We start from the raw sequence: 26,784 nt of genomic DNA on the forward strand, positions 1-26,784 counted from the left end.
ATGTAATTTCCAAGCTAGTGGAGCAGGAGCCATAGCAGTAGGCCCTGGGGCTTCAGTTTCATTAGAACGTAGCTGCAGCTAATGGCTCAACGCTTTGGGCATAGGGCACGTGGGTCAGGCCATAACTCTCCACTTCAATCCTGTTACCAAGGTCAAGGCTTAGCTTGCCTTTTGACAGCTACACTGGCACAGGGAAAAGTGACCCAGAGCTTAAGACTCAACTTTTTTTTTCTCCAAAGAGTGCTTTCTTTCTGGACTCTGGAACAGAAACCATTTGCTCCCCCACATTTCTCAGGCATTGATGTCTTATCCTCAGCAGTCAATCACAACTCTCTTCTCCATCTCTCCCCAAAAAAGGATATGGGAAAGCAAGAGGGGAAATATTTAGCTCTCCTCCCTAGTTCTCTTTTGCCCAGCAAGGGCTGCCTGGTCTTGGGCACTATTTAGAGAACTCAAAGGGAGGGGCAATAACTCTTACCTTGGACCCATGGCTGCCAATCAAAGGGTTGTAACAACAGGTACCACTTATGTAAACTCTCCTTGCCCACACTGAACCCAAACCACTTGGTAAGTGAATTTGATCAATTTACTGGAGTTGAGAAGCCAATGAGGGGACAACTGCAGCAGTCTCTCACTCTAGGCCCAGAGGGCTTCCCTGAGAGGGAGAGACCCTGAAAACAGGATGCTCAACATTAGACAGGCACTGACCTAAGAAGGAGCATTCAATCAGGACAGCAAATCCTGTCTTCAAGGCACTGAGATTTATTGAAAAACTATATACATATTAAAACATCTTTAGATACATTTTCCCCATTACAAGATTACAAATATACAAACATAAATTCTGTCAAAGTCAGCATCTCATGTATTAGAAACAACTGTAGAAAACCTATATCCTAATTCCATCTATTAAATTGGTGTTACCCACCTGCCAGTAAAAAACTGGCCCAATTCATCCAATTTTCCAAGTCCAGTTCCTGAAAGTGAAACCACAGTATCACATGGAATGTTTTTCCAAAGCAGCAGTGATGTTCAGTTCTGAGGGGAACAAAAATCTGTCTAAAATTCTGAGAGTCTCATGTTAGCTCAGGGAAAATCGGAAGCGATGGCAATTCTCTTCAACAATACTTGGATTAAACTCCATGGTGATTTTCTCTCAAAGTAAGTAATGAAGTATTCAATTGTCCTCTGACTGGTCAGGGAAATGTACTCAACCCAGCTGAATGCAATAAATAATGGTTATAGTTCTTCTTGTCAGGATGAGAAGGGGGCTCCTTGAGCAACAGTGTTTCAAGTCAAAAATTTAGTCCCAGGAGAGAGCTCTCTGCCCCATGGAATACCTACTGTGGACAGACATGGGGTGTAACCCTTTATCTTCATCCTCATACTCCATAAAATTAGGGCCACGGTCTTTCTGACTTGGGTACCGGTTTGAGTCCTCATTATAAAGGAAGCAAGAGTTGATTGGAAATTTGAGGCTGCCTTGGGAAGAGGCATAGAGAAAAATGGAAGGGGCAAGACTAATATAACAGCCCATCTGTTGGTTCCTAGGTCCTCTGTCTAAGAAGTCTCTCTTTCACTGAGTCCTGGTCACTGTGGTACAGATCTTGAGGGGTGAAAGAGTCATGCTGGTACTGACATTCACTGCTTTCTGTAACGCCACACTTTTTCCTTCTCCCCATCTCCTCCAACCACCCCTTTCACAAAGAGGTATCAGATACCCAGGAAGCTGCTGGGATAAAATGTCAAATATTTAATGGAGGATACCCAAGTATCCCATGAGTCGATGTTGTAAACATTGCAGAATTAAGTTAGTGGCCAACCCAGGAAATAATACTAGGAAAGGAAAGAGATGGCTAGAGCCATGCAGTGAAAGAACTGGAATCTCTGTCCACAATCTTAATGCACTGATTATGAAGGAAGGGAGGATCATCCACATGAGCATCAATTCCAACCTTCAGTGCCAGATACTTCTCAACGCAGTCTCAACATAGGTGCTGGCACCCTTGATGGTGTTAGCTCTCCAAGTATCTGAAGATGCTTTGCTTCAGTCCTGAAGAGCTATCATCTGCTTTGGGACGCTTAGGTGAAGGGGAAGTCATTAAAGATGGACGCCTTCTCCTTACCTAGAGAGCAGAGAGAGACAGAGCCAGCTCAAGACCCTCATACAAGTACTTACTTTCAGTTAGCTCTTAAGCAACTCATAGTTAAATCATGGACAATTAAAAAAAAAAAAGAAGGAAAGAAATAGGAACTTTCTAGGCAAGTTTCAAGCTGATTATCTACTGGGGGTAGCAATCCCTTTGTTGGGAATTACAAGATTAAAACTGCAGTATAAGCCTTTAAGCCAAAAATATATATTTTTTTAATTCAAAAATAAATAAATTCTGCTTTGGCGAGTCACCAAATCAGTTCTCAAATTCCCTACCTGAGGTCCAGACGATTCCTTTGCTGCCTCAGCCTTGACAGGAGAAAGTGTATGGAAGACAAAGTTTCTCGAATTTCGGGGAGCACTGGGGTTGAGGTCAGAGAGGGCAGCCAGTTTCTGAAGCACAGCTTTGGGCTGGTTTAATAGTGAGCCCGTCTTCAGCTGAGGAAAGAAGAGTCATCTGGCATCAAATTCCAAGTGCCAAGGAAAGAAGGAGAAGTCAGTTCCTCCGCGCCTCCCCCAGGTATTGAGGGGACATAGTCCTACCCTACTCAAGTAGAAAAGAAATAGTAGGCTCCTTTGAGATCTACTTCCATTTCCTGCAGCCACCACCCTTCCCTAATGACAGAGCCTTCCCTCAGTTTGACCTGGGCCTTTATAACATTGCAGATCATGACGGCAGGTGACAAGGTCCCCAACCAACCTGGTTGGCACTTCCTGGTCTGATGGCTTCAAAAGGATTTCTGAATAAAGACTTTGATTCTTGAATAACCACAGTGCGACTGACTGAAAAGAAAAGACAAAAGCTTGTTCTGGGCAAAGCTGAGTAGAATTACTTTTAAATCTAAACAAGCTAAGAAGCCTTTAACTAAACCCATAAACTAAAGCCATAGGGACTCTGATTATTTTATAATGGTGACTTGAAACTATAGTAAGTGGCTATGAGAATAGATAACTAAGTTGAACTTATCGACTAGTCATTAACAGTATTAATATGAAAAAAAAAGAGTAGTCAGAGTGTGGAGTAGTGTTTAAGCTCTGGGTTCAAATTCCAGCTCTAACACTTAGATATATAATGCTGGCAACTAAATAAAGAAGCCAGGATTCACTACTCTGAGCTGCCTTAGAACATAAGGTAAAACCATATATTCGCAACTACAATGTCCATTGCCTAATAGTCTCAGATCCAAGAACACTGTCTCCACGCCTCTGAAAGGCCTCTTTAAGACAATATTAGACACAGGCCCATGACTAGGCTGCGACAGCCCCAAAATGTTGGAGTCGCCTCCGGGGCTCCCGCACTAACAATCCAGGGAGCTGGACCATGAGAAGGACCAAGAGCTCACCATTCTTCTGCAGTGCTTTGGCTGTAACTTTCTTGGCCAGCATCATAAACTGACTGTCTTCCCCAATTTCTTCTTCCTCTTCAGCTGCAATTTTCCCCTGCTGTGCCTGAAAATAAAACTCAGATAGTAGTAACAGAAGTCTACAGCTCCCCCAAATAGTTAGCATAGCCTGGAAGCTAGAGTACCTAGGATATTATTTGCTTTCCTTTTTGCAACCTTTTATTGCTTTAGACAAAAAAATTGATTTTGGACAAACAGGAAGAGAATTGCCCACAGTAACCTTCTCAAAGCACAAAAGAAAATCCAAGGATTAAAAGGGACAGCAGTATGTTGCCCAAGATGTTGAAACTATCATGACAAGTTAGGTGACTGGGTCCTCTCCTCCTCATAAATCAGGGTCAGAATAGGCGAATTTCTTGCAGATGTCCTACCTGGTCCCGAAGCCACTGCTCTCGTTCAATTCGCTCCTTCCTCCATCTGGCTTCCGTCTCATCAAGCTGTTCTTCCATCTGATCATCATCAGAGTCTCTGTGGAACAAGTCCATCTGGGAAGCATCATCTAAAGCAAAGAGTTAAGGCTATCAGCATTCTGCAATCCCCACAGGAGAGGGTGCCTGGACAGACACAAATGAACCCTTATCATTTACTGAATACTGACACAAACTTTTCCTATCCACTAATAGAAAATAACAGCTACAGCCAGACCCTCCACAATAGCCTGCTATAGTTTGATTTCCAATTGCTGTCTTAAACTGGACAAACATGTACCTTGTACCATTTGTTTCTAAAGGCAACAACCAAGATACCTATGTTTTTCCATCGGAATTTCCTCATTCGTCCAGGACCATCGCTGTGCAGATCCCCATCAGCAAGGTACCTTTCTTGGTATAAACGTAGCTGTCGCTTATCATCATCCAACATTGTTTTCCTACAACAGGAGAAATATGGTGTTCAAGACTAGGACCACTCTGGCTGGTTATAGGGCCTGCCTTAAGATGCACCCCATTACTCAGAGGGGCTTGTTGGGATACTGACATGTGTATTTTCTTGACTTGATTCTGTAGTTCCTCATCAGAAGGAAGTACTTCATCAATTACGTCCTCTTCATATTCATCAATCTCTTCTCCATCATACTCGTCTTCACTTCCCACGTCACTCCCTGATACCTCTGCCTCATCCTCCAGGTATTTCTTCAATCTCCTAGAAAACAATTTTGAAGATTAGAAAATTCAACAATGAATATACACACAGAATTTGGAAGCAATAAAAAAAGCAGAACATAGAGCCGTCTCTAATAACAATAATAAGCTTAAATTAATAGTGATGTATTTTGATAATACTTAAAAGTCTATCATTTAATATATAATGTGTGCCAATAACTGTACTTTATGGGCATTATCTCATTATCTCAGGAGGGGGTACTATTATTCCTTTCAATTTACACTTGAAGGAACTGAGACTCAGAGTTAACTTACCCAAGGTCACACAGCTAGGAGGTAGCAGAATTTGGATTCTACTAGGTTGGTAACTCTAAAGCCAGAACTCTCAATCTCCCCTATACATTTGGGACACACGTGCTGGAAGGTTCAAACTATTTTGTTTTGTATTTAAGCTCACCAGCTTTCGGAGATAGACTAGATAGTATGGTATAGAGAGGTAACAGATTGGGATCTTCTTAGCCCACCAAATCTTGACCCCCAAGTTAGAGGCACGACCCAGCCTCAAAGTTCCTGGTAATCAAAACAACTAGTTAGTTTTTCTATTTCAGTTCCCACTGAGAATAAATCTGCTGTCACCCTGGGTTCAAAGTCCTATTATCTGTGGTCATGAGTGGCAGAAGCTTGATGGCTTTCTGAAGGCTGATTTTGATCAGAATTATGTTGTTGTTTTTTAAGCTGAGTTTCTCTGAATCCTAGGGTTCCTGGGGAATTCCTTCAGGGGCTACTAGCCAGTCAGTTTCCCAATCTTCCCACCTACCCTCTGCTCAAGCAGTTCAACTTTTACCTGTCATTTTTTATAAGATTTCATTTGAACAAAGGATTCTGCAGTTAAATAAGGTTTAAGAACCATTGCCTTAGAAAAATCTATAGATGACCCAAAGCTGTATGAGATAGTTAATTTGACAGGTGACAAATTAGAACCCAAAACTGATCTTAACAGAATAGAATGATGGGCTAAAACCAACAATATAAATCTAATAGGCATCAATATGATGTCCTATATGTGAATTCCAAAAGTCATTCACATTCAATATAATATTGAATACCTATTAAATTTGTCTTTATAAAACTTTTAACATCATGGGAAAACATTCATGGATATGCTAACTGGGAAGAAAAGCAAGACGCAAAATTGTACATACAAAAAAATTTGTAGAGATCTCAACTATATAAAAATATATGCAAAGAAAAAGATTATGAGCCAATAACCACCATCAACACTTTCACAAATATTCTGCATGGTGGATGCGGATGACTTTTTATTTATATCTTTCTGTATTCTTTTAAATATTCTAAAATAAAAGGTTTACTTTTATAATCAGAACAATAATAAAATATTAAAAAAATAAAGGGGGGTCATTTGCCCAAGATTTGGATGAGGAAAACCTGGAATGAGAGTAATTTACAGGAAAAAAGACCCAGGGAATTTTAGTGGTCTACCAGATCCTCAGGATCTAGAGTGATTCAGCTCTTGTGATCTTTGGTTACTTCATAAGTAGTATGCATCCAGAAGAAGGGATGTGGCTGTACCGCTACATGGAACAGTAGTCAGACCACACCTGAGGATAAAGAGAATATCCAGTACATGAGGAGCAATGTCATGTGAGAAACAGTTGAAGGAACTAGAGATGTTTAGTACAGAAATCACTTAAGGAGGACATGACCATCTTTGAATACTCAAGAGATGGCATGTGAAAGGATTTTATTTAATCTTTGTTAACCACAAAAGCAAAAGTAGAACCAGCAAATTTAGGTAAAAGGTGGCAAGCTCAACCGTTAAAACTTTCTAGCAATTGAAGAATGGACATAACACCTACATTTGCCTTTTCAACTTCTCAGATTGCCTCAGGAGCTCTTCTTCATCATCTTCATGGTCTTCCAGTGCCAGATCTTCATTATCAGAGTCACTGTGTTGTTCATCCTGCAAAATCATATAGTATCACTCCCAAAGTTAAACAGAATAAAATGTGTCCTCAACTAAAACAGGATTTATAAACGTCTGCCCAAACATCTTATTCTAGGAAACTGCTCTGATAAGATGCCAAACTTAGAATTCTCAAGAACTCAGACTAGGAAAAAAAACAAAACGAAACATACAGCATCCATACATGGAGTTTAGTTATGATGATTTTGTTCCCTTAAAACTCACCTCATCACTATTAAAGTCGTTATCATTTGGGACAAGCCGAAAGTCTCCAAATTCTTCCTCTTCACCTTCTTCTTCCCTAAGATGCAAATCAATAAATGAAGCAAACTATAAGCAGTCGGTCAATTTAAGAATTGAAAATATTTTAGTAGCACCAACAATCTCTTCAAGAAACAGCAAACAAGATATCTTGCCTTAAACAAAAAAATTTTTAAATGTTGATAAAATACACAACATAAAGTTTACCATCTTAACCATTTTTAAGTGTTAAGTACATTCACATTGTTGTGCAACCAACTTCCAGAACTCTTTGCATCTTGCACAACTGAAACTCTAGACCCATTAAACAATCCCCATCCTTCCTTCCCCCCAGCCCCTGGAAACCACCCTTCTACTTTCTGTCTCTATGAATTTGTCTCCTTTAAGTACCTCACATAAGTGGAATCATACAGTATTTGTATTTTTGTGATTGGCTTACTTCACTTAGCATGATGTCCTCACAGTCCGTCTATTTTGTAGCATGTATTGGAATTTCCTTCCCTTTTAAGGGAAGGAAACACATTTAAACACAACGCATTTTGTTTATCCACTTGGGATGCTCCCATCTTTCGACTATTATGAATAATGCTGCTATGAACATGGGTGTACGACTATCCCTGTTTTCACTTCTTTTGGGTATATATTCAAAAGTAGAATTGCTGGATCACATTTTAATTTTTTGAGGAATTGCCATTCTGTTTTCCATAGCAGCTTCACTGTTTTACATTCCCACCAGCAGTGCACAAGGGTTCCAATTTCTCCATATCTTTGCTAACACTTGTTATTTTCTGTTTTTTTGACAGTAGCCATCCTAATGGGTATGAGGTAGTATCTTATTGTAGTTTTGATTTGTATTTCCCTAATTATTAGTGATGTTGAGCACTTTCATCTGCTTATTCTTGCCTTTTGTTACCCTGTTCTCCACCAACTAAATGAAAGTATTATAATTTCCTTACTATGCAAATATGAGACTCAAACCCACTGCAAGACTCTCAGACAGGATATGAAGCCCCTAAGGTGACCAGTTATTGCGAAGCCCACAGAACCTGACTCCAAGATTTTATCAGAAGACCGGGCCTTCCCAGGTCCCCACCAATCACTGAGACTCACCTGTCTGTTGGGAAAGAGCCTGAGCAGAGAGCAAGTGCTTCTTCCATTGGATCACCCATGCTGCTCTCCTTCTCCTGCTTATTTAACTCTGATGGAGCCAGAGTGGAGGCATCTATATGACAAGAAGAAAAAGATTTGTCACCAAGGAATGACAGCTTTATCCTCTTTTCCCAGCCATCGAAAGACATGCCAGCTCAATATAGTTTTAAGGTAAGCTTGCCAAAAAGAGCTCACTATCCATTCATTCAACAAATCCGTATTTAGTGCTTACTATGTGCTAGGCACCAGGGATATAGTAGTGAACAAAACAAAGATCCTGGCTCCCACAGAGCTGACATTCTAGCAGGGGGGCGGTGGGGAGAAAGGAGCGTGTAGGTGGAAATAGTATGTTAGCATTTATATGAAATTTACTATAAACCAGACACTGTTCTAAGCTTTGCACACATATTAACATAAATGACAAATCATATGGCCAAAGCTAAAGCAGTCTTAAGTTGACACTTTACCACCCTAAGAAAGTAAGAGCTCTAAATGTCAGAGAGAGCTAGCAGTGAATTCAGCCTGCATGCAAGAATCCACAGCCCTCTTTTCTGTGAACTTTTCACCCAAGAGTAAGGGGCTTCTTTTCAAGGACACTGACTTAGGATATTTGGCTGTGATGAGCCTGATGCTCTCTGGTGGCTATTTACCCTGAGAAGTGAATTTTCCTGAACAAAGATTCAGAAGTTCCTCCATGTTCTCTTTCTTGTCGTTCTCCCTGGGCAGAGGTTTTTCACCCTGAGAAGTGAACTTTCCAGTGCACAAATCCAATAGCTCATCCATGTTAGCATCCATGGCATTCTCATCCATACTGGCCAATGGCAATCGAGGCTTCAAAGCTTGGTACTGATTCCTGTGGTTTCTAACATTTAAGAACCTACAAACACAATGAAGAGTGTAAGAAGCTCTCTAGGAAAAAAACAAAGTAGTGGGTGAAAAACCCTGAACTCATTTCCAATACCAAAGCTAGAAGCTGAATCCCAAACCAGAAGACAAAAGATTCAAACTTTAGCCTTGTGATAATGTGAAGAGGGAGGGGGAAGTCTTATGAAAGAATAAATGCTATTCAAAAGATAAAGGGTCAAGGATGATTTTTGGCTTCCGATGGTGCTAGAGTAGGGCTTGGAGTTATGTCCATGTAATGTGCCACACACAGGTCTGTCAATTCTCAATTCCAACCAACAATCGTAACATAGTAGGATGGATACAGGGAAATTTCATGCCCTTACAAGAGCTATGCATTTCAAATAAGGCAGAGATCGAAGGATCAGAATGCCAGCAAGGGCTATTTACATGTTATTTTCTGCAGAGACTTTGTTCAAACTTGTAAAATGTAATACTAATGGTCTGCATACTTTCTCTTTCTCAGAAGAGAAGGCACAGATGGAGTAACAGAAGCTCACTTTATTTTTAAACAAAATTAAGCAGTACCCAACACCATCCCACCCACAGAAACATAAAACTACCTACCCATCTGCATCCAACAGTTGGCTCTGGGTATCATCTTCTAAACAGAACTGGAAGTCTCCTGCTCCTAGGAAAAGTGTCTTAGGCTCTGGGGAGGCGTTATACAGATCCTGGGAATCCTCTATGGGAAGTGAAGGCTCAGACAGCTTTCCTGAACTCTGGCACCAAAACAAAACCAAACAAAAACAAAACATTTTACAAATGTCATTCACTGTCATGACAACAACAGAAGTTGCTATTTGCAACGTGTAATCTACTCTCAGACAATTGCAGCTGAGGAGGACAATGCATAGCCAAGAGAAGCATAAAAAAAATATCTCTAAGAAAGTAAGAACATTGGATGAGGCTTGTTTTTAATACACAAAGGGGGTGGATCTTTTAAACTGAACATATATAATGTGGTGGGAGTTGGTTGGCTTGGACACACTTTATTTAGTAACGTGGGAAATAACAGGGGGAGGAGATTAGAAAACCATTATCATCTTACCTTAGAAGCAGAGCTGACCAAACTGGCTCGAAATAGCCCAGGGGAAGGAGATCTGAATCCTCCTGCTGTAGGGAAAAAACTGGTCCCACGGCCTGTTTGTCTGTTGCAAGGCTGATAGGATGGAATTGTGGAGCCAATTAGCTCAAAGCTGCTATTGTGGCTGCTCTCCTTTGTTAGCAATGAACATGAATCATCTTCATCTAAAGAAAGGGAAACAACTTTTAAGTGAGTGATTCCGGAAATAAGGTGAATCTGTTTAGGAAAAAGAGTTGAGAATGAAACTGTCAGGTATAATTCATAGACAAACTTCTCAAGTTATATGTTCCAAAACATTAAGTCAAAGGTAAATTACAGTACTAAGACAGCATTGTACGATCAGCGTTTATCACTCTAAACTAAATGACACCAGGGCCAGCCCCAGGGCTTAGCGGTTAAGCGCGCGCGCTCTGCTACTGGCGGCCTGGGTTCGGATCCTGGGCGCGCACCGACGCATCGCTTCTCTGGCCATGCTGAGGCCGCGTCCCACATATGGCAACTAGAAGGATGTGCAACTATGACATACAACTATCTACTGGGGCTTGGGGGGGGTGGAAAAAAGGAGGAGGATTGGCAATAGATGTTAGCTCAGAGCTGGTCTTCCTCAGCAAAAAGAGGAGGATTAGCATGGATGTTAGCTCAGGGCTGATCTTCCTCACGTACAAAAATAATAATAATAAAATAAAATAAATGACACCTGAAAGTTCCCATCTTTCTCTCACCCTGACTAATGGCCATAATCACTCTCTTCATTATCCAATCACTTATACATCTTCTTTTGATCTACACATGATAGAAATATTTCACGGTTCACTCAATCAACACACACTCACTACGGACCTATTATATGCCCATGGTCAACTATAAAGAAACTGCATGTAAGTTTTCAAAACTGCTAGACCAAAAAAAAAATTCTTATTAATAAATCCCTTTCATTGCCACATGTAAGACTGGGAAAAGTCCACTATGGTTCAAAAAATGGAACGTTATGGAATTGTAGTCCTTAAGTATCAAAGCTGGAGGATTAAAGATAAGTCAAGTTCTGCATAAGAGTCACTACTTACCCAGTTTGCTAGGCCTTTTGCCTGAGTTTTCATCTGTTTCTGATTTTTCTTCACTAGGAAAGTAACTACAAAATAAGAAGGTAAATTGTTTGAGTATCTGTTTGTGCTTACTAGAGCGGCACATCCAAGGGAATCTTATTTTTCCTTAGAGAGAATTACTTACCCCATCTTGGAAGAGCTGTCCTTAAATAGAAGTAAGATGGAATCGGATGAGAGAGGCTTGGGAACAGAGAGGCCAACTGACTTGCCAATTTCACTACTGCCATCATTGTTTTCTTTATCCATTTCTTTCTCATCTTTGGTTTCTATTTCTTCACTACTGAGAAGGAATTCTGCAATCTTTATCAATCACACCACCCGAAAACAAAATAATACAAGTCAAAAATTTTAAAAGCAAACACACTGTTAGCCTGAAATATGCATGCTTGGTTACGGGTCACATCCTAAACCTGAAAAGGTAAACCTGAAGGAAGCTCAGTCTAACCATTATCATTAACATAATTTTCCCTGACACTCCTAGAGCTCTTTAATACTTATTTTATTTTACCTTTTACCCTCCCCAAATTGCTACAAGATTATGAAAGAAGACTGGTTTATCATTTTATTGAGGCAATGAGAGGTTAAATGATTAGCCTGAGATGGCAGGATAACTACTGACCTCAAACCAACCACAGACTGTGATATGCTGCCCAATCCAGCCATTGCTTTCTTCTTCCTTTACCCAGGGTTAAATATCAACCAACTCTTCCCAGTGACTCCAGGGTTCAAGCAAGAAAGCTTTTCTTTTTTCTAATACCAAAAATCCTATCATCATCTATCTTCCCTAGATGGAAAACAATACTATGGAACAAGGGCAAGAAGCCCTTCTACAAATGTTCTTCTCAACGAAGAATGAAATTAACTCAGAAAGTCTTAGCCTGCCTGAGAATTTCCAGACCTCAACCTGGCCAAGGTTAAAACTGCTTTTTATTCTGAATACAGAAAACTAAATAAAAAACAAAGGTGAAAGTCTCTATCAATACATAGCCATTTTAATGTTAGCATTATATTACAATATGTCAACTAACAGTAACAGGCAAAGCTACAGCTCTGTGAACTGCTGGTGCTCAATGGTGCTGACAGAACTAAATGCACGAAGATTTAGGTACATATGAGCTAGCTATATTCATCTCTGCTACTGAAATCTCTTATACAATTGAACATTTTCTTATATCTTATTTAAATCCAATTTTCTCTTTCCCTTATCATGACCAAGTAACAAAATTACATAATTGCCAGAAACCTGATTGCTTTCTTCTTCTTCTTCTTCCTCCTCCTCTTCTCCTTCTAACGCTTTCTCTTCCTCCTCTTCTCCCTCTAACACTTCCTCTTCCTCCTCTTCTCCATCTTCCTCAGACTCATCTGTCATTTCTTCCTCCTCTTCCTCTTCTTCAAATCCATCTTCATTATCTAATTTAAATAATGCTTGGCGCTTCTGGCGTTCCTCAAATCTTCGGAGTTTCATTGCTTCCTGCAATTTAGCTTTCAGCACCTGAAGCTTTTCACCTGAACAGAAATATGAAGAAATGCTTTAGACATAATGACTGACTACATACTACAATAATGTAAGTGTGCACTTGAGGCAACTCCAGAAGTGTTCTAGTCACATCTCAAAAGGAAAATCAGAGACCTTAGTACTCTAGGCTTTTGTTATTTTAACAAGTGGGGATTATTATGAACTGAAGTAAGAGAGAACTTCCATAATTAGGTTCTACACCCTGGGATTATACACTATGCAGAGATTATAAAATTATTATTAAAAAGCGCAAAGAAGGGGGGATGAGTGGGACTTCAAAAGTCTCTGGCTCAGAAGCCTTGAAGGAAAACACTGATAAATTTAGCTATATTAAAGAAAAAGAGAAACAACTCAAGAGTAAAATGGGCAAAGGATATGAACTGGTAGTTTAGAGAAAAATGAACATATATTGTTAATAAACAAATTAAAAATAATGCTTAACCTTATTTCTGATTAAAGAGATACAAATTAAAATAATGAGATACCATTTTTGACATATTTGGCAAAAATTAGAAGGTTTGATATCCCTTTTTTTTTTCTGTTTGTTTTTGGTGAAGCAGATTAGCCCTGAGCTAACATCTGTTGCCAATCCTCCTCTTCTTCTTTTTTTTTTTTTTTTTTGCAGAGGAAGACTGGCCCTGAGCTAACATCCATGCCCATCTTCCTCCACTTTATATGGGATGCCACCACAGAATGGCTTGACAAGTGATGCATTGGTGCACGCCGGGGATCCGAACCCCGGTCCGCTGCAGCGGAGTGCATGCACTTAGCCGCTATGCCACCAGGCCAGCCCCGATACTATCCATTATTAACAGAAGGAAACAGGAACTCTTATACACCGAGACTCAGTGTAAATTGGGGCAATTATTTATTTTTGTGTGTGTGTGAGGAAGACCAGCCCTGAGCTAATATCCATGCTAATCCTCCTCTTTTTGCTGAGGAAGACCGGCTCTGAGCTAACATCTATTGCCAATCCTCCTCCTTTTTTTTTTTCCCCCCCAAAGCCCCAGTAGATAGTTGTATGTCATAGTTGCACATCCTTCTAGTTGCTGTATGTGGGACGCGGCCTCAGCATGGCCGGAGAAGCGGTGCGTAGGTGCGCGCCCGGGATCCAAACCCGGGCCACCAGTAGTGGAGTGCGCGCACCCAACCGCTAAGCCACGAGGCCGGCCCCGGGGCAATTATTTTGAAGGACAATGGGATGATATATATCAAAATTTTGACTGAAGGATTCCATGGTAAGGAATTTCACATCCAGATATACCAACATATATATGATCCTAGGATGCAACACTGTATGAAATCCAAAAACTGGAATGAACAAGATGTCCATTAATAGGAGTATGCCTAAACAAATCACACTATATTCATACAATGAAATATGCAGCTGTTAAAAAACCTCAAAGGCAATAAAATATATATCTGAGCTCTGGAGTTAGGTAGTTTGGATTAGGCTTGCTGTGAAAACTTGAGCAAGTTGCTTAAATGCTCTGTATATCAGTTTCCTTATATATAAAATAAGGATAATAATGTTATTTACTGTAAAGCACCTAGAGCAGTACCTGGCAGAGAGTAAGTGTTCAATGTCATACACACACACACACACACACACACACACACACACGCACTGGTATATGCATTTGAATTTCCCTAGAAGGACACACAAGAAATTGTTAACAGTTACTTTTGGGAAGATTAATTTTTCTTTTTATACCTTTTTCTCAGTGGGTTTTTTTTTTTCTATGTGATATATTACTTGTATTTTCAAAGTGAGAGTGGGAACAATAGACCTGTCTCCAACACATTGTTAAAACAAAAAAGCAGATTACAAAGCAGAATGCATGGTATGAACGCATTATTGTTTTTTTTAAACATACACAGACATACATGCAAAGAGGAGAGTTTAAAAGGATAGATACACAATATGGTTATAGAAGTTGTCTCTGATAGAGGATTGTAGAAGCTCTTTGTTTGCTTTTTTCCATGTATTTTCTACAGTGGATATTATTAGTTTTGACAAAGGCTATTTTAAGAAATAAAGTCATCTTAACCACCCCACACCTCCAGGCAATGCTACACGTGAATCATGCTAGAGGTACTACTGTCCGGTCTTCAAAGTCTCCAAGGAAAAAGATTCTATAACTTTTCACTATAGGGTCTTCAGTAGCCATAAAGACCTGCCAGGGGTACAAAGCATAAAGCAGAAAACACTGGACTCAAATACCTGGTTTTGTGTGGCTCGCTCCATCCAGCTTCTCAGCTGCCAAAGTCACAGGCACCACATCTGCCTTCAGCTCCTCCTTCCCATCAGTGCCCACCTCTTTCACTACGATGTTCACATTCACCTTCTGACCGGCCCTGGGTTTGGCTGCTGGATTAGCATGCTTCCAGAAACGCTGCTTCAAGGCTTCCAGTTCTAAACGCAAACGCCAACCAGTATGTCAGTTTGCCATGCTCAAACTCTTTCCTTTAAGATTCCAGTTAAGAATTATAAACTAAGTTTTTTAGCTCAACAAAGTTGAGGGAAAAACACACACAGAGACATCAAAAACCCCTTTGCTACTAACGCCTGTGTCTTAGAACTTAACCCAAAGTTCTTAGTTAATGGACTGCTGCAACTGTTCTTCCTCAATATATTTCAAAAATCAGACTTTGAAGGTAGAAGTTTATAAGTGAAGTATCTAAATATGTGCAATTCTTAAAAAAAAAAGGATTAAACTGGTAGAAAAAAATACCATAATTCTCAATTATTCAAGGGCTTAATTTTTCGTGGGTTTCAATCTCCTTTTTTTTTAATTCCCTATTTTGAACATTTCATTATTTATTAGCAATCTTACTAAACATGGGCAAGAACAATTAAAAAAATGGACAAAGAAAACAACAATCAATCCAGTCAGTGATGTAATTCAGCAGCAGGACTGGAAAAAGGTTTTTGGTAAAACTGTAATACTAGTACAATCAGAAAGGAAACCCCACTTACAGGCGGCCCCTGTACCACACACCCAACTTATATACCAATGAGACTATATACACTGGGAGCAGTAAGTTCAGTGGTCCAATGGCAATAAGACATGCCCCTCTTCCCCGCTGCTATTGTCTAGAATTTCCTTCTCCTTTCTCCCTCAGCCAGCTGCTCCCTGGCACCATCCCTACTCACTTTAACTCCTCATACCATAGTGGAATCTGTTGTGAGAGAGATGACAGTTATAAAGAGAAAAGAAAGGAAAAGGAGAAAAACCCTTTCAGGTTGAGGGATGCTGGATAATCTCATACACGTTCTCTTCCATGATAAAATGTCCAGGATACTCGAAGTTTGGTTCTTTTACTAAAATGCATTCGAATCATACTTTAGTAGTTTTGTGGTTACCATCTACCTTCCCTAGAGGGTCTTAGTAGAAAAAGAACTGGAAGGAAACCTTTGTATTCTGAGTCCCTAACATTATTAGCAGCAAAAATCCACCTCCAAAGGATGGTATGTTTACATTACAAACAAAAGAGTAGGGAGAGAAGCTGTAAATCTGTATCCTTTTTACAGTGGTTCAGGAAGGTTGGAAGCAATGAGTGGTGGCAGTGGGAAGGGAACAGAAATAGGTAGGTCATTATTGGCATCAAGAGAATTAAAGAAATGAATGGCGAGGAAGATAACTCAGGACCTAAAATAATAGTGAGGCAGGAGGTGCCTTTGTTCTTCTGGAGAAAGCCAGGCCCCGCAAAGCTACTCATCCCCCAACCCGCCAGAGCACCCACTTTTCTTGCCCTTTACTATGTGACTCAACCATCACCCTCCCCACCCTAGAATCCCTGTTCAAGCTCCTCTCCCTCCGTCAGTCTTTTTTCAGCACCTTTCATCTCCTAAGTGAAAAGTCTCTGCTCCAGCTCAAGCTTCCACCAATAGCTTGGATCTACAACTGTTCTCGTTCCCATTGCTCCATTGCTCTTAGTCCAGAAAGTAGAGGAATTAAGGGCAGAGATTATTTACTATACTATTGCAGGAAGCAGGAGTAATATATTCCTGGCACCCCAAAGCTTAGATCTACATGCATTTTCTCATGGAAACCTTATTTTACACGAGGTTAAGGATACTGCTTTTACTCTTAACCTAATCCAATGTGTCCACCACACCAGCCACCCGATTGAACTCCCTAAAATGAATATCTGATTAGGTCATTTCCCTTGCTAAAAACCTTTCAATGGTCCTCTACTAACAAAAGGCTAAAGTTCAAGCTCCTAGCATGGCTTAAAACCCCCACACAATCTGGCCTCCGGTCACCAATCCCCTTGCAATCTTCACTTTCGCCAGCCAGAACTCCCTGTGCTTTCTCTTGTCTTGTCTTTTGCAGCTCTGTCCCCTCCACCAAGAAAGCCCTCCCTCACAACTCTGCCTTGGTATCTCCTACTCAGCTTCAGGACTCAGTTCAGATATCAGCTCCTTTCAGAGGCTTCCCTGACTCCCTGTGAGGTACTCCAAGCGAGGTACCTTTCCTCTAGGCTCAAAGTATGCACAGCACTTACCATCCAGTAGTATAATGGTCTGTTTGCCTGCCTCTCACTCCTACTAGACTTTAATTTCCTTGAGAGCAGGGACTACGTCTTACTTGTATACACAGCACTGAACACCATGCTAAATAAATTTTATTGCATGAATGAAGGAATGTTGATCCCAACTTCATGTACATTATGGAATAGGCTGGTCTGGAAACTCAACTTTAATGTCAAGTATTATTTCTAAAGGAAAACATATTCTGAGTTAAAAATGACTGCCTACTATGTGCCAGGCACGGTGCTGCGCCCCTGTGTAAGCCAAGTGTAATGTTGGAAAAATTACCCAAACTCTCCAAGCCTCAGTCTCTTCATTTGCATAAGAATACTTGGGACTACGAAAATTAAGAAACATAAATAATAAAGACTCTGTCAATGTCTAATATAGTAGGTACTCAAAAAGTTTCTTCCCTTTCCTGTTTCTCAGTCCAGGACTGTTTAGATAACTTCTAGTCCCATATAACAAAATTTTACAGTGTCTAGTATAGTAAGTACTCAAAAAATATTTCTTCCCTATCTCTTAGTCTGGGACTGTTAAGATAACTTCTAGTCTCATACAACAAAACTTTCCCTCCCTGTTCTGGGCAACAGCTCGTTCCCATGCTTCCTTGCCAATGGAGATATGCTAGTTCTGTTACACAAACTCCCACCCGACCTCCTGGTCTGGTCAAACTGACTTTCTCATCCTCCCAATATGCACCATACAGAGCTCTTCTTGTCCCTTCCAAGAATGTGCTTCTCTCCACTTCCACAAAGTCCACCCATTCAATCAACAAAGACTCACTGAGCATATCTTACATACCAGATACTGTGGCTGACACAGCACCTGCCAGCAATAAGCTGTTTAGTGAAGGAGAGTCTTGATGTAAATAATTTCACTAATAATAGAAGCAGCAGTAGCCAGTATTCGAGTGCTTTGTTATGCTATCCATTTGTACGCATTACTTCAACAAATCTTTACTATAGCCCTGTGAACCAGATAGTGCTGTTACTTAATTTTTTTAAAAAGATGGTTTTTTTAAAGCCATCTTTTGGAGAGGCAAAATCACACACTTAAAGTTACACAGTAAGTAGCATAGTCTAGATTCAAACCCTGGTCTTGCCACAGAGTCTAAGCTTTTAATTATCATGCCACACTGCCTCAATGCAGCGGAGGGAACACCCAGTTCTACCTACAAGTCAGGAAATTTAGCTAAAGTGGTAATATTTGAGTTCTGTCTTGAAGAATCATTCACTCATTCGTTCAATAAATATGAATGCCTACAATGTGTCATCCACTGTGGAAGCACTGAGGATAGTGTAGGGAACAAGCCAGAAGATCCCTACTCAAAGTACAAAGGGAAAAACAATGAACAGGCAATTACATCCACCTACTCTTCAAGCCTTCCTTTAATCAACTATTGGAAGAAATTTATCCTTCCTCTGATGTCCCATAGCACTTAATTCTAAACGTTTCTTTCAGCAAAGACTATGTTTCCCTTGTCTTCACGTTATTTAATTTTTTCCAATTATCAGTGACACATGCTCATTATAGAAGATGCCACTTACCACCTTCTCTCTTGCAATACTGTTATTTGCATACTTCTCATCTCCCCTACTACAGTGTAAGTAGCTTAAGTGTAGGATAAATGTCAGATTTCTCTTGGTACGCCCTACAGCATCTTGCATGTAGTGGATAGTTTAAAATTTGTTGAGTGAAAAAAAAAAGAAATTCAGTTTTGCAGACACTGTACTGAACTGAAATGTCTCCCTTTGTGAAAAACTGAATAATGCTTTTATGAATGTCATACCATAACACAATAGCAATGTATCTCTTTTGTATATTAACCTATGAACAGGTTTCCATTTTAAATCAGGTTTAGAACATTTCTTTTTTTTTTTGTTTTGTGAGGAAGATCAGCCCTGAGCTAACATCCATGCCAATCCTCCTCTTTTTGCTGAGGAAGACCGGCCCGGCCCTGAGCTAACATCTATTGCCAATCCTCCTCCTTTTTTTGTTTTCCCTTTTTCTCCCCAAAGTCCCAGTAGATAGTTGTATGTCATAGATGCACATCCTTCTAGTTGCTGTATGTGGGACGCGGCCTCAGCATGGCCTGACAAGCGGTGCGTCAGTGTGTGCCCAGGATCCAAACCCGGGCCACCAGTAGCGGAGCGCGCGCACTTAACCACTAAGCCACGGGGCCGGCCCCTAGAACATTTCTATACTCTGCCAAATTTATCTAAATGGAAGTCTACCCGTATCTGGTACATCTGTAGAACAAGATCATGTGTGGTTATCAGTTTCTCCTGTGTTCCCTGTCCTCCACTGTGGTATATAATTGACAGCTGCCAGAATAAATCACTCTGGAGAGGCCCCCCCACAGTTCAAAGGATTACCTCTGTTAGTTTCAGGTTCTTCAAGTATGACAAAGGAATCTTCATCGGCACCCAGCCGAGGTTTAATGGAAACATCTACTCCTAGTTGCTTAAGTCTATCCAGAGTGAACCTCCTCACTTTTTCAGGTGGTACAACTGCTGCTGCTTTAGTTTGCTGGCTGGGCTCTTCCACCTTCTCATCTGCTTCTTCTGTTTTTTTCAGGTCTTCTTCTCCCTCCAGGGCGTGAGGTTCAGGTGCCGCAAGACCTCCAGCCTGATACTCCTCATTGTCCTTGTTCCCGAGGAAGCTGGATTCCTGTTTTGCCACTGAGCTGTCCCCAGGTGAAGATCTAGCATCACTCTGATTCTGTTTCTCCTGAATGTCTAGCTCTTCACTTCCCATCAAATCCTTACTGCAAGACTCATCTGATCCAGTAGTCATCTGGGGTTCCTTTGAAACTACAGGGAGTGCTTTAATTTCCATTTCTTGTCCTGCACCCGTGGTCTGCTCAGCATCTTGGCCATGGTGGTCATTATTCATTTCAGTTGCATTTGCAGTGTCTGTGATTTCTTTGTGATGACTTGACTGATACTTAGATGACCTAGAAAAGGAAAAATGAGCTGAAGTTGAAAATTATCCTAAATGTGAAACATTCTCATCCCTTAGCACATAATGAATCAGTTAAATCAGTTTTAAGGGAGTGAGGAATCTGAACTTTTTACACCATATGTTTGCTACAAAACTGAATGTTTATGAAAATTATAATCAAAAGGAAAGAGGGCTCTTACTTCAGTAGCGCCATGGCATTTCCGTGGCAAGTGGGCCGGGGTTTACGTTTGAAGAAATCATGGATGGTTTTATTCTCAGGCATGTGATATGGAAGATTAAGTGCAGACTCTACAAAATGGAAAAAAACAAGCAAATACATATACTGTATATTCTGAAATGTCACTTCATATTCAGTTAACAGTACAACCAAAGCCATCACCAGAAATAGAAAACAATCCTGGCTTTAATAAAGACAGGACCTAAGTACAAAAGAACTCCCAGAAGAGGAATGGCTTTTAAACCTAGTTGTGAAATCAAACTGCTGCAGGAAGTTTTCTAAAAATATGGGTTCTTGGACACCATCTCAAGCCTAGTGAATCAGAATTTCTGTGGGGCCTAAGAATTTACATATTTTAAAAGTTCCCAAAGGGATCCTGATGCAGCTGGTCCATAGAAAACCATTAAAAAACTCCCTCCTTACCACCACTACAGTTCTGGAAATTTTTTCAGTTTATACTAATGTTCCAGGAGCTTTAGAACAATGGCCATTCACCAAGATCAATTCTAACTTGATATTATAATCCCATTCATATTAGGAGTGTTAAAAAAAATGAAAATCTCCAATATCCAAGTTAAGCTTACAAAGAAATACTGTGATTTGCCTCAAAGTTTACTGTACTGGTTTGCATTACCTCGAATAAGGCGCTGAGTCTCACTATGCAGTTTTTTTAACGCTTCCTTACTTAACTTGGCTGCCTTCCTTTCCTTAAAGAGAACAAAGAATGAGATTACATTAATGCTGTTATCCAGAAAGACAGATATTCATCCCTCAAAAGTTTGCTCTCTCCAAGAAAAGAGGATGGAGAGCGAATAGTAAGCACTAATAAGCTCAATACAACATAAACTCAAGGAGCTCATTTATTTGCAAGTCACATAGAATTTATTCAATCCAATCCATATCTTTGTCCCTACTATGTACAAAGCAACATCTTGAGTACCCCCAAAATATGACAGACCTGAAAAAATATTTATCCCTGAGAAATTCACAATCTTCTGGAGAAAGAGATCAACATGACAACTATGCAGGGCTCTGCCTCACCTTCCTCATGGTGCCTTTTGATAACTCACTTTCTTCTTCACATGAATAGCCCACACTCGCCAAAGACAGTTCCTTTTTCTAAAAGAGAAGATTACAAATTGAATAATACGGACAAAAATCAAACTGAAATAAGAGAATGTTGCTTACTCAAAGATTGCTTTTGTACTCCAACATCACATCATGATACATTAATAATAAATCAATAATTATCAAATAGAAAATTTTAAACACACAGCATCCTATCTATAATGCCTAGAAAACAAATTAGATGTCTCAAATGGAGTTTGGGTCCTCATTTCTTATATTTCTGCATTACATCTTTCCCTAAGGAGGGACAGTGACTCCCAGGGAGCTAAAGATAATCTTAGGAAGAATAATTATGCTTCCAAACACTTAGGACAGCGATGTTTTGACTGATGATTCTCTCCCATACCCTTCCTGAAACTCTATGGGTTCATTTCTTAGAAGAACAGGATTACAAAGTTTATATCTCTGCCCCATTATTTACCTGCTTCTCACACAACATAAAGTATCTTACTTTTTTCCCCAACATTCCTATGAGGGCAATCAAAATACTTAGTTGCTAAACAAGTTAGCATGTCTATCACTTGTACTCCATGACTCTAAAATTAACAGCTGAAAAACTTAAATTAATTGACACGTGTTTTTCTTCAGTTAAAAAAAAATTAAGGTTCCAACAGTAAATCAGAAAATAAAGCAAAGGTTAGAAGCAGCGGGTTAGTTCTTATTACACCCATCTTTGACTTGCCTTGTGCTTTTTTACTTTGTTTTTCACAGCTGCCCTTATTGATTCCAATGACTCTTCATCTTCCAATGGAGAGCTATTTTCCTCCTCCAACCCAGTTTCAAAAAGATCTTTATCCATAAGAAGACAGCCACTATCATTAAATGGCTGTTTCACATCATCTTCCTGGACAATGCACAAAGAAAAGCAAAATCCAGTCATTTCAAAATCCAATATTTCACAACATCATACAGCAATTTGGATCAGGCCAGGAGAAAACCCATGGCATTCTAGAACATTCTCACTGGTTCCTAACCCACAGACATCCTTTGAAATCCACACTGTGATTTTTTTTTTTGTGAGGAAGATCAGCCCTGAGCTAACATCCGTGCTAATCCTCCCCTTTTTTTTGCTGAGGAAGACCGGCTCTGAGCTAACATCTATTGCCAATCTTCCTCCTTTTTTTTCCCCAAAGCCCCAGTAGATAGTTGTATGTCATAGTTGCACACCCTTCTAGCTGCTGTATGTGGGACGCAGCCTCAGCATGGCCGGAGAAGCGGTGCGTCGGTGCGCTCCTGGGATCTAAACCTGGGCCGCCAGTAGCTGAGTGCGCGCACTTAACCGCTAAGCCATGGGGCCGGCCCCCCACTGTGATTTTTATGCCACTGTCCATATTAACAAATAAGTTAAACACTTATTAAGCAACTAGCTTATAAAACTTGAGGATGGTTTTTCTAGTTAGCAAACGAGACTTCTGATGGATGGATGCATGAAAAATCCTTCTTTGAAAGTTAATTTTAATCAGATCAGAAGCAGCAAAGAATTACTCCACGTGCTCACAAAGAAATCAGAAACCCGTTTATTTGGAAGTGTCCTCCATGTATCCGAAATGGAGAATGAGACCAACAAGTTTTAAATCACATACCTCATTACTCACAATCAACTCAAAGCTATATTCTGAGTGCAGAAACAACCTCAAGAACTAAAAGCAACTTTTTCTAAAATGTTCAACTGCCTTAGAAGCAGCAAATTATTCTTTTAAATGTACCTCATTTTTTGTTTCCTTCTGTTTTAGCCGCCTAATTTTTTCCATCTTTCTCTCTTCTTTCTCAAGTCTTCTCTTTGACTTTACTTTTCCTTTTCCTTCAGTTCCTTCTTTATCACGTTTGGGTTTTTTGGAAATCTTTCTGTCAACTGTCAAGTCCACAGAATTTTCAGATTGGAGACCCAGCTCTAAGCAAGGTGTCACTTGGGCCTCAACGTTTTCCTGATACAAAGACTCCTCAATGTCACTTTCATCACTGTCTGCCAGAGTTTTGTAAATTCTTCTGACTTTTCCATTTTTTCCAGCATATAAGTTCTCTTTATTTTCCTCCACGACACTGTCATAGGTATTCTTCTCCAGAGAGGCATTTGTGTCCTCTCTTTCAGAATCACTATCTGGTAGCACCTTCCTGCTTTTTAAGTTCTTACTCACGAACATCTCTTCATCTGAATCTGGAGGAAACACAAATTTTTTTAGAGGTCTGCTGTCATTTGGCCTTCCTCCTAGTCCCACTACTCCTCAAAAACATCCAATTATCCAAGTGATATATCACCTTGTGAAATTATGTAACTATCACCAAGAACTGATTGTAGCAAAGCAAATCTAAAAATACATTTTGAAAAACATTTTCCCTGGAAAAATGTCTCTTACTGAGACATGTAATTATATATATTTACAATGTGTAAAGTTGTTCTAATCCTTCTGGCAGGTGTTAAAAATCCTTTTATTATAAGACGAATGTATTCAACCAGGCAATGTGGTAGCTTCTAGACATTTCATACATTCAATAATATAATAGAAATGGGTTATTTTCAAAAAGGTACAAGCACCATTATTTTGCTTTTATAATAAATAAAACAAACAATAAGGTTAGGCATTAATAACGTAATAAATCAAGAGAATAATGAAATTAATTCGATCCACTTACAACCCAAGCCCCCACATTCTATTCCTAAAAATAAAAGTACTGACTATTACAAACCTCTTTCACTCAAGGGCCCAATTGTTTCACAGCTGCCCTGTCCACTGTCTGAAGGACTATCTGCTTCTTGTGAAATGAGTTTTGGATCATTGATTTCTAGGTGAACCTAGAAAATGAGAATATACATTAACCAGCAGGTGAAAGAAAACTAAGTACATAATAATACACAAATCATTATGGGATCATCAGGCTGAAATAAGGAAAAAAACCATACAATGGTTCAATGAAGGGATGATATTAAGAATTACTGGACAAAAAAGAAACAAAAATTCATTGTCCACCTTTGAAGGATGCTATAGAACCAACCCTTTATTTTGAGTAATGGTAAATAAATGAAAATAATTAAGCATTTATTATGCTTTTTCTGTGTAAACTGTTTCTCAGTGTATCCAAGTAACATCACAGAGACGCAATCCAGATGTGGAAAACTCTATACGACAAACTGTGTGGTTTCTTTAACAGCAAATTGCAAGAAAAAAGAGGTGGGGGGACCTATAAAGAGAGCTAAGATATATACATACACACACATATTAACACTTGCAATATGCAGACTTTGTTTGGATCCCGACTCAAACAAATTGAAAGTATATGTATGAGTCAAAGAAATCTGAACACTGACTAGATATTTAATATTAAGCAATAATTCTAAAACTTTTAGGTGTGGTAATAATATTGTGGTTATCTTTTCTGGAAAGCCCTTATTTTTTAGAGATGCATAATGAAATATTTGTGGATGAAATAATGTTTGGAATTTGCTTCCAAATAATCCGGTGAGGGGGAAAGTGGGTAGGGGTATAAATGAAACAAGACTGGCATGATTTGATAATTGTTGAGGTTAGGTGATGGGTTCATTATACCAGCCTTTCTACGTTTGCATATGTTTGAAATTTTACAAATAAAACCACTTTAAAAGTCACAAGTAAAAAAATCTCAGAAGTAGGATGTGTTAGGTGACTTAACCAGTTAGTGACCAAGCTGATCCTAGACGCCAGGTCTCCTACCTCCTCCGTGTTCTTAGGGCTCTGAATCAACTCATTAATAAGGGGGAAAATACTAACATCTGTAATGTAACAGGGCACAAGGCATCATCCTAATGGTTTCTCAAACAACTATTAAATTGATTTGAGGGCAAGCCCAGTGGCCTAGTGGTTAAGTTCAGCACGCTCCACTTGGTGGCCCGGGGTTCAGTTCCCAGGCGCAAACCTACACTGCTGGTGGGTGGCCATGCTGTGGCAGCGGCCCACATACAAAATAGGGGAAGATTTGCAACAGACATTAGCTCAGGGCGAATCTTCCTCAGCAAAAAAAAAAAACTGATTTGAATGTTTGGTACAATTATTAAAATAATAACCATAGATAATGTGCACCGAGGTATCACTGAGGATCATCATGTATGTGCTGATGATCCTCCCAACAATTCAAAGCAGTAAGACTGTCCATACAGAAACTGTATTCAATAAGGTACATGGTGATGCTCTTACTCACTCCAATCCAGACAATTTGCAGTGGTACTAGCAACAATCAGGGCCAGGAAAAGGGTGAGAAGAGAGAGTCTCAAAAACCCATCAGTAATCAAGATAATATCTTAGTGCAATATTTAAAAGAAAAAATCAAATTGGCAAACTATGGCTCATGAGGTCAGCCGCCTGCTTATGTAAGTAAAGTTTTATTGGAACCAGGGCCGGGATTAGGGTGAGGTGAGTTAGGCAGAGCAGTGCAAGCGCAAGGTCGGATCTTGTCTTTATTTAAAAGTTTGATATTTTGTTCAAAATCAAATCATGGAATCTTTTGCATTAATTTTTATTTAAAAAATATTGCGTTAAAATATTATCGTGATTACTTTTTTTGGCGAAGCCTTAAATTTTGCTCCCAAGGCGAGTGTCTCACCCTAGCCCCGGCCTCAGGGTGAAACACAGGTCTGGAAACAGATGTCGTTTCTCCGCCAAATTCTGCCACCGACCAGTCAGCTACCAGCCAGGAGGCCGTGAGACTGTACGTCCCCTCTCGGGGCCCCGTGTAATGACCTCAAAGGCCCCTTCCAGAGCCAATGTCGAATTCCCTGAGACCCCCGCCGTCCACTGACACAGAATCCCGCCCCGCATCCCAGCGGCCCGGTTCAGCCTGGAATTTCCTCTTTTGGGGCGCTGTAGGAGGAAGAGCTCCCTCGGCAGGAAACGCGCCAAAGGGGAGGGCGGGTGGGCGGCTGCAGGGGCTGGGCGCGCCACAAAGACAGGAGCAACAAGACCGAGAGGGCCGAGGCAAGAACCCCAGCTCCAGGACTGGACGGCGGAGTCGCGAGCCCCCGGGGACAGCGGGTTGATCCCGGGGGGCCGCGAGGCCGAGCCGCCGCAGAGCACGCCGGGAGCTGTAGTCATCCCAGACGCCGCCGCTGGCTTTGCCCGGCTCGACCCCGCTCCCACCCCACCCCTCGGCGCCGGACCCCCGCAGCCGCGGATGGAGGCATGTGCATGAACTCACCTCAGAAACCACTTCGCCCGTCATGACTCTGGCCTCCCCAGCGCTCCGCTCCGGACGAAGCAGTTCTCCGGTTCCCTGAGCCGGGGCGCAGCTGCTCCCGCCGTCTCCAGCCCC

The 26,784-nt window shown here is 40.5% G+C and overlaps 1 protein-coding gene across 1 annotated transcript; it reads right to left on the bottom strand.

Annotated features, from left to right (window-relative positions):
* Nucleotides 1–741: 741 nt before the first annotated feature.
* CLSPN (claspin) lies at nucleotides 742–26,784 on the bottom strand. Its single transcript, XM_058553659.1, has 25 exons — nucleotides 26,671–26,784; nucleotides 24,193–24,298; nucleotides 23,214–23,662; nucleotides 22,190–22,351; nucleotides 21,421–21,498; nucleotides 21,014–21,086; nucleotides 20,342–20,450; nucleotides 19,574–20,154; nucleotides 14,883–15,074; nucleotides 12,386–12,648; nucleotides 11,267–11,442; nucleotides 11,104–11,168; nucleotides 10,004–10,203; nucleotides 9,520–9,674; nucleotides 8,700–8,926; nucleotides 8,011–8,122; nucleotides 6,865–6,940; nucleotides 6,533–6,636; nucleotides 4,531–4,695; nucleotides 4,302–4,423; nucleotides 3,927–4,054; nucleotides 3,496–3,601; nucleotides 2,853–2,935; nucleotides 2,429–2,590; nucleotides 742–2,126 (listed from the first exon to the last, which is right to left on the bottom strand). The coding sequence occupies exons 1-25, from the start codon at nucleotides 26,692–26,694 to the stop codon at nucleotides 2,016–2,018; spliced, it is 4,029 nt and encodes a 1,342-aa protein (XP_058409642.1). The 5' UTR covers nucleotides 26,695–26,784; the 3' UTR covers nucleotides 742–2,015.

The sequence above is a fragment of the Diceros bicornis genome, chromosome 13 (assembly GCF_020826845.1).
Source record: "Diceros bicornis minor isolate mBicDic1 chromosome 13, mDicBic1.mat.cur, whole genome shotgun sequence".
Lineage (NCBI taxonomy): Eukaryota > Metazoa > Chordata > Mammalia > Perissodactyla > Rhinocerotidae > Diceros > Diceros bicornis.

What these genes read in the sequence shown, in the direction of transcription:
- CLSPN (XM_058553659.1), bottom strand. Translation starts at nt 26,694, where the DNA reads ATGACGGGCGAAGTGGTTTCTGAG. An exon ending in AGGAAAATTCACTTCTCAGG is followed by an intron (nt 8,123 to 8,699) that starts GTAAATAGCCAC and finishes CTTGTCATATAG; the next exon opens with ATGCCTCCACTCTGGCTCCA. An exon ending in GACCAGGAAGTGCCAACCAG is followed by an intron (nt 2,591 to 2,852) that starts GTTGGTTGGGGA and finishes TTCTTTCCTCAG; the next exon opens with CTGAAGACGGGCTCACTATT.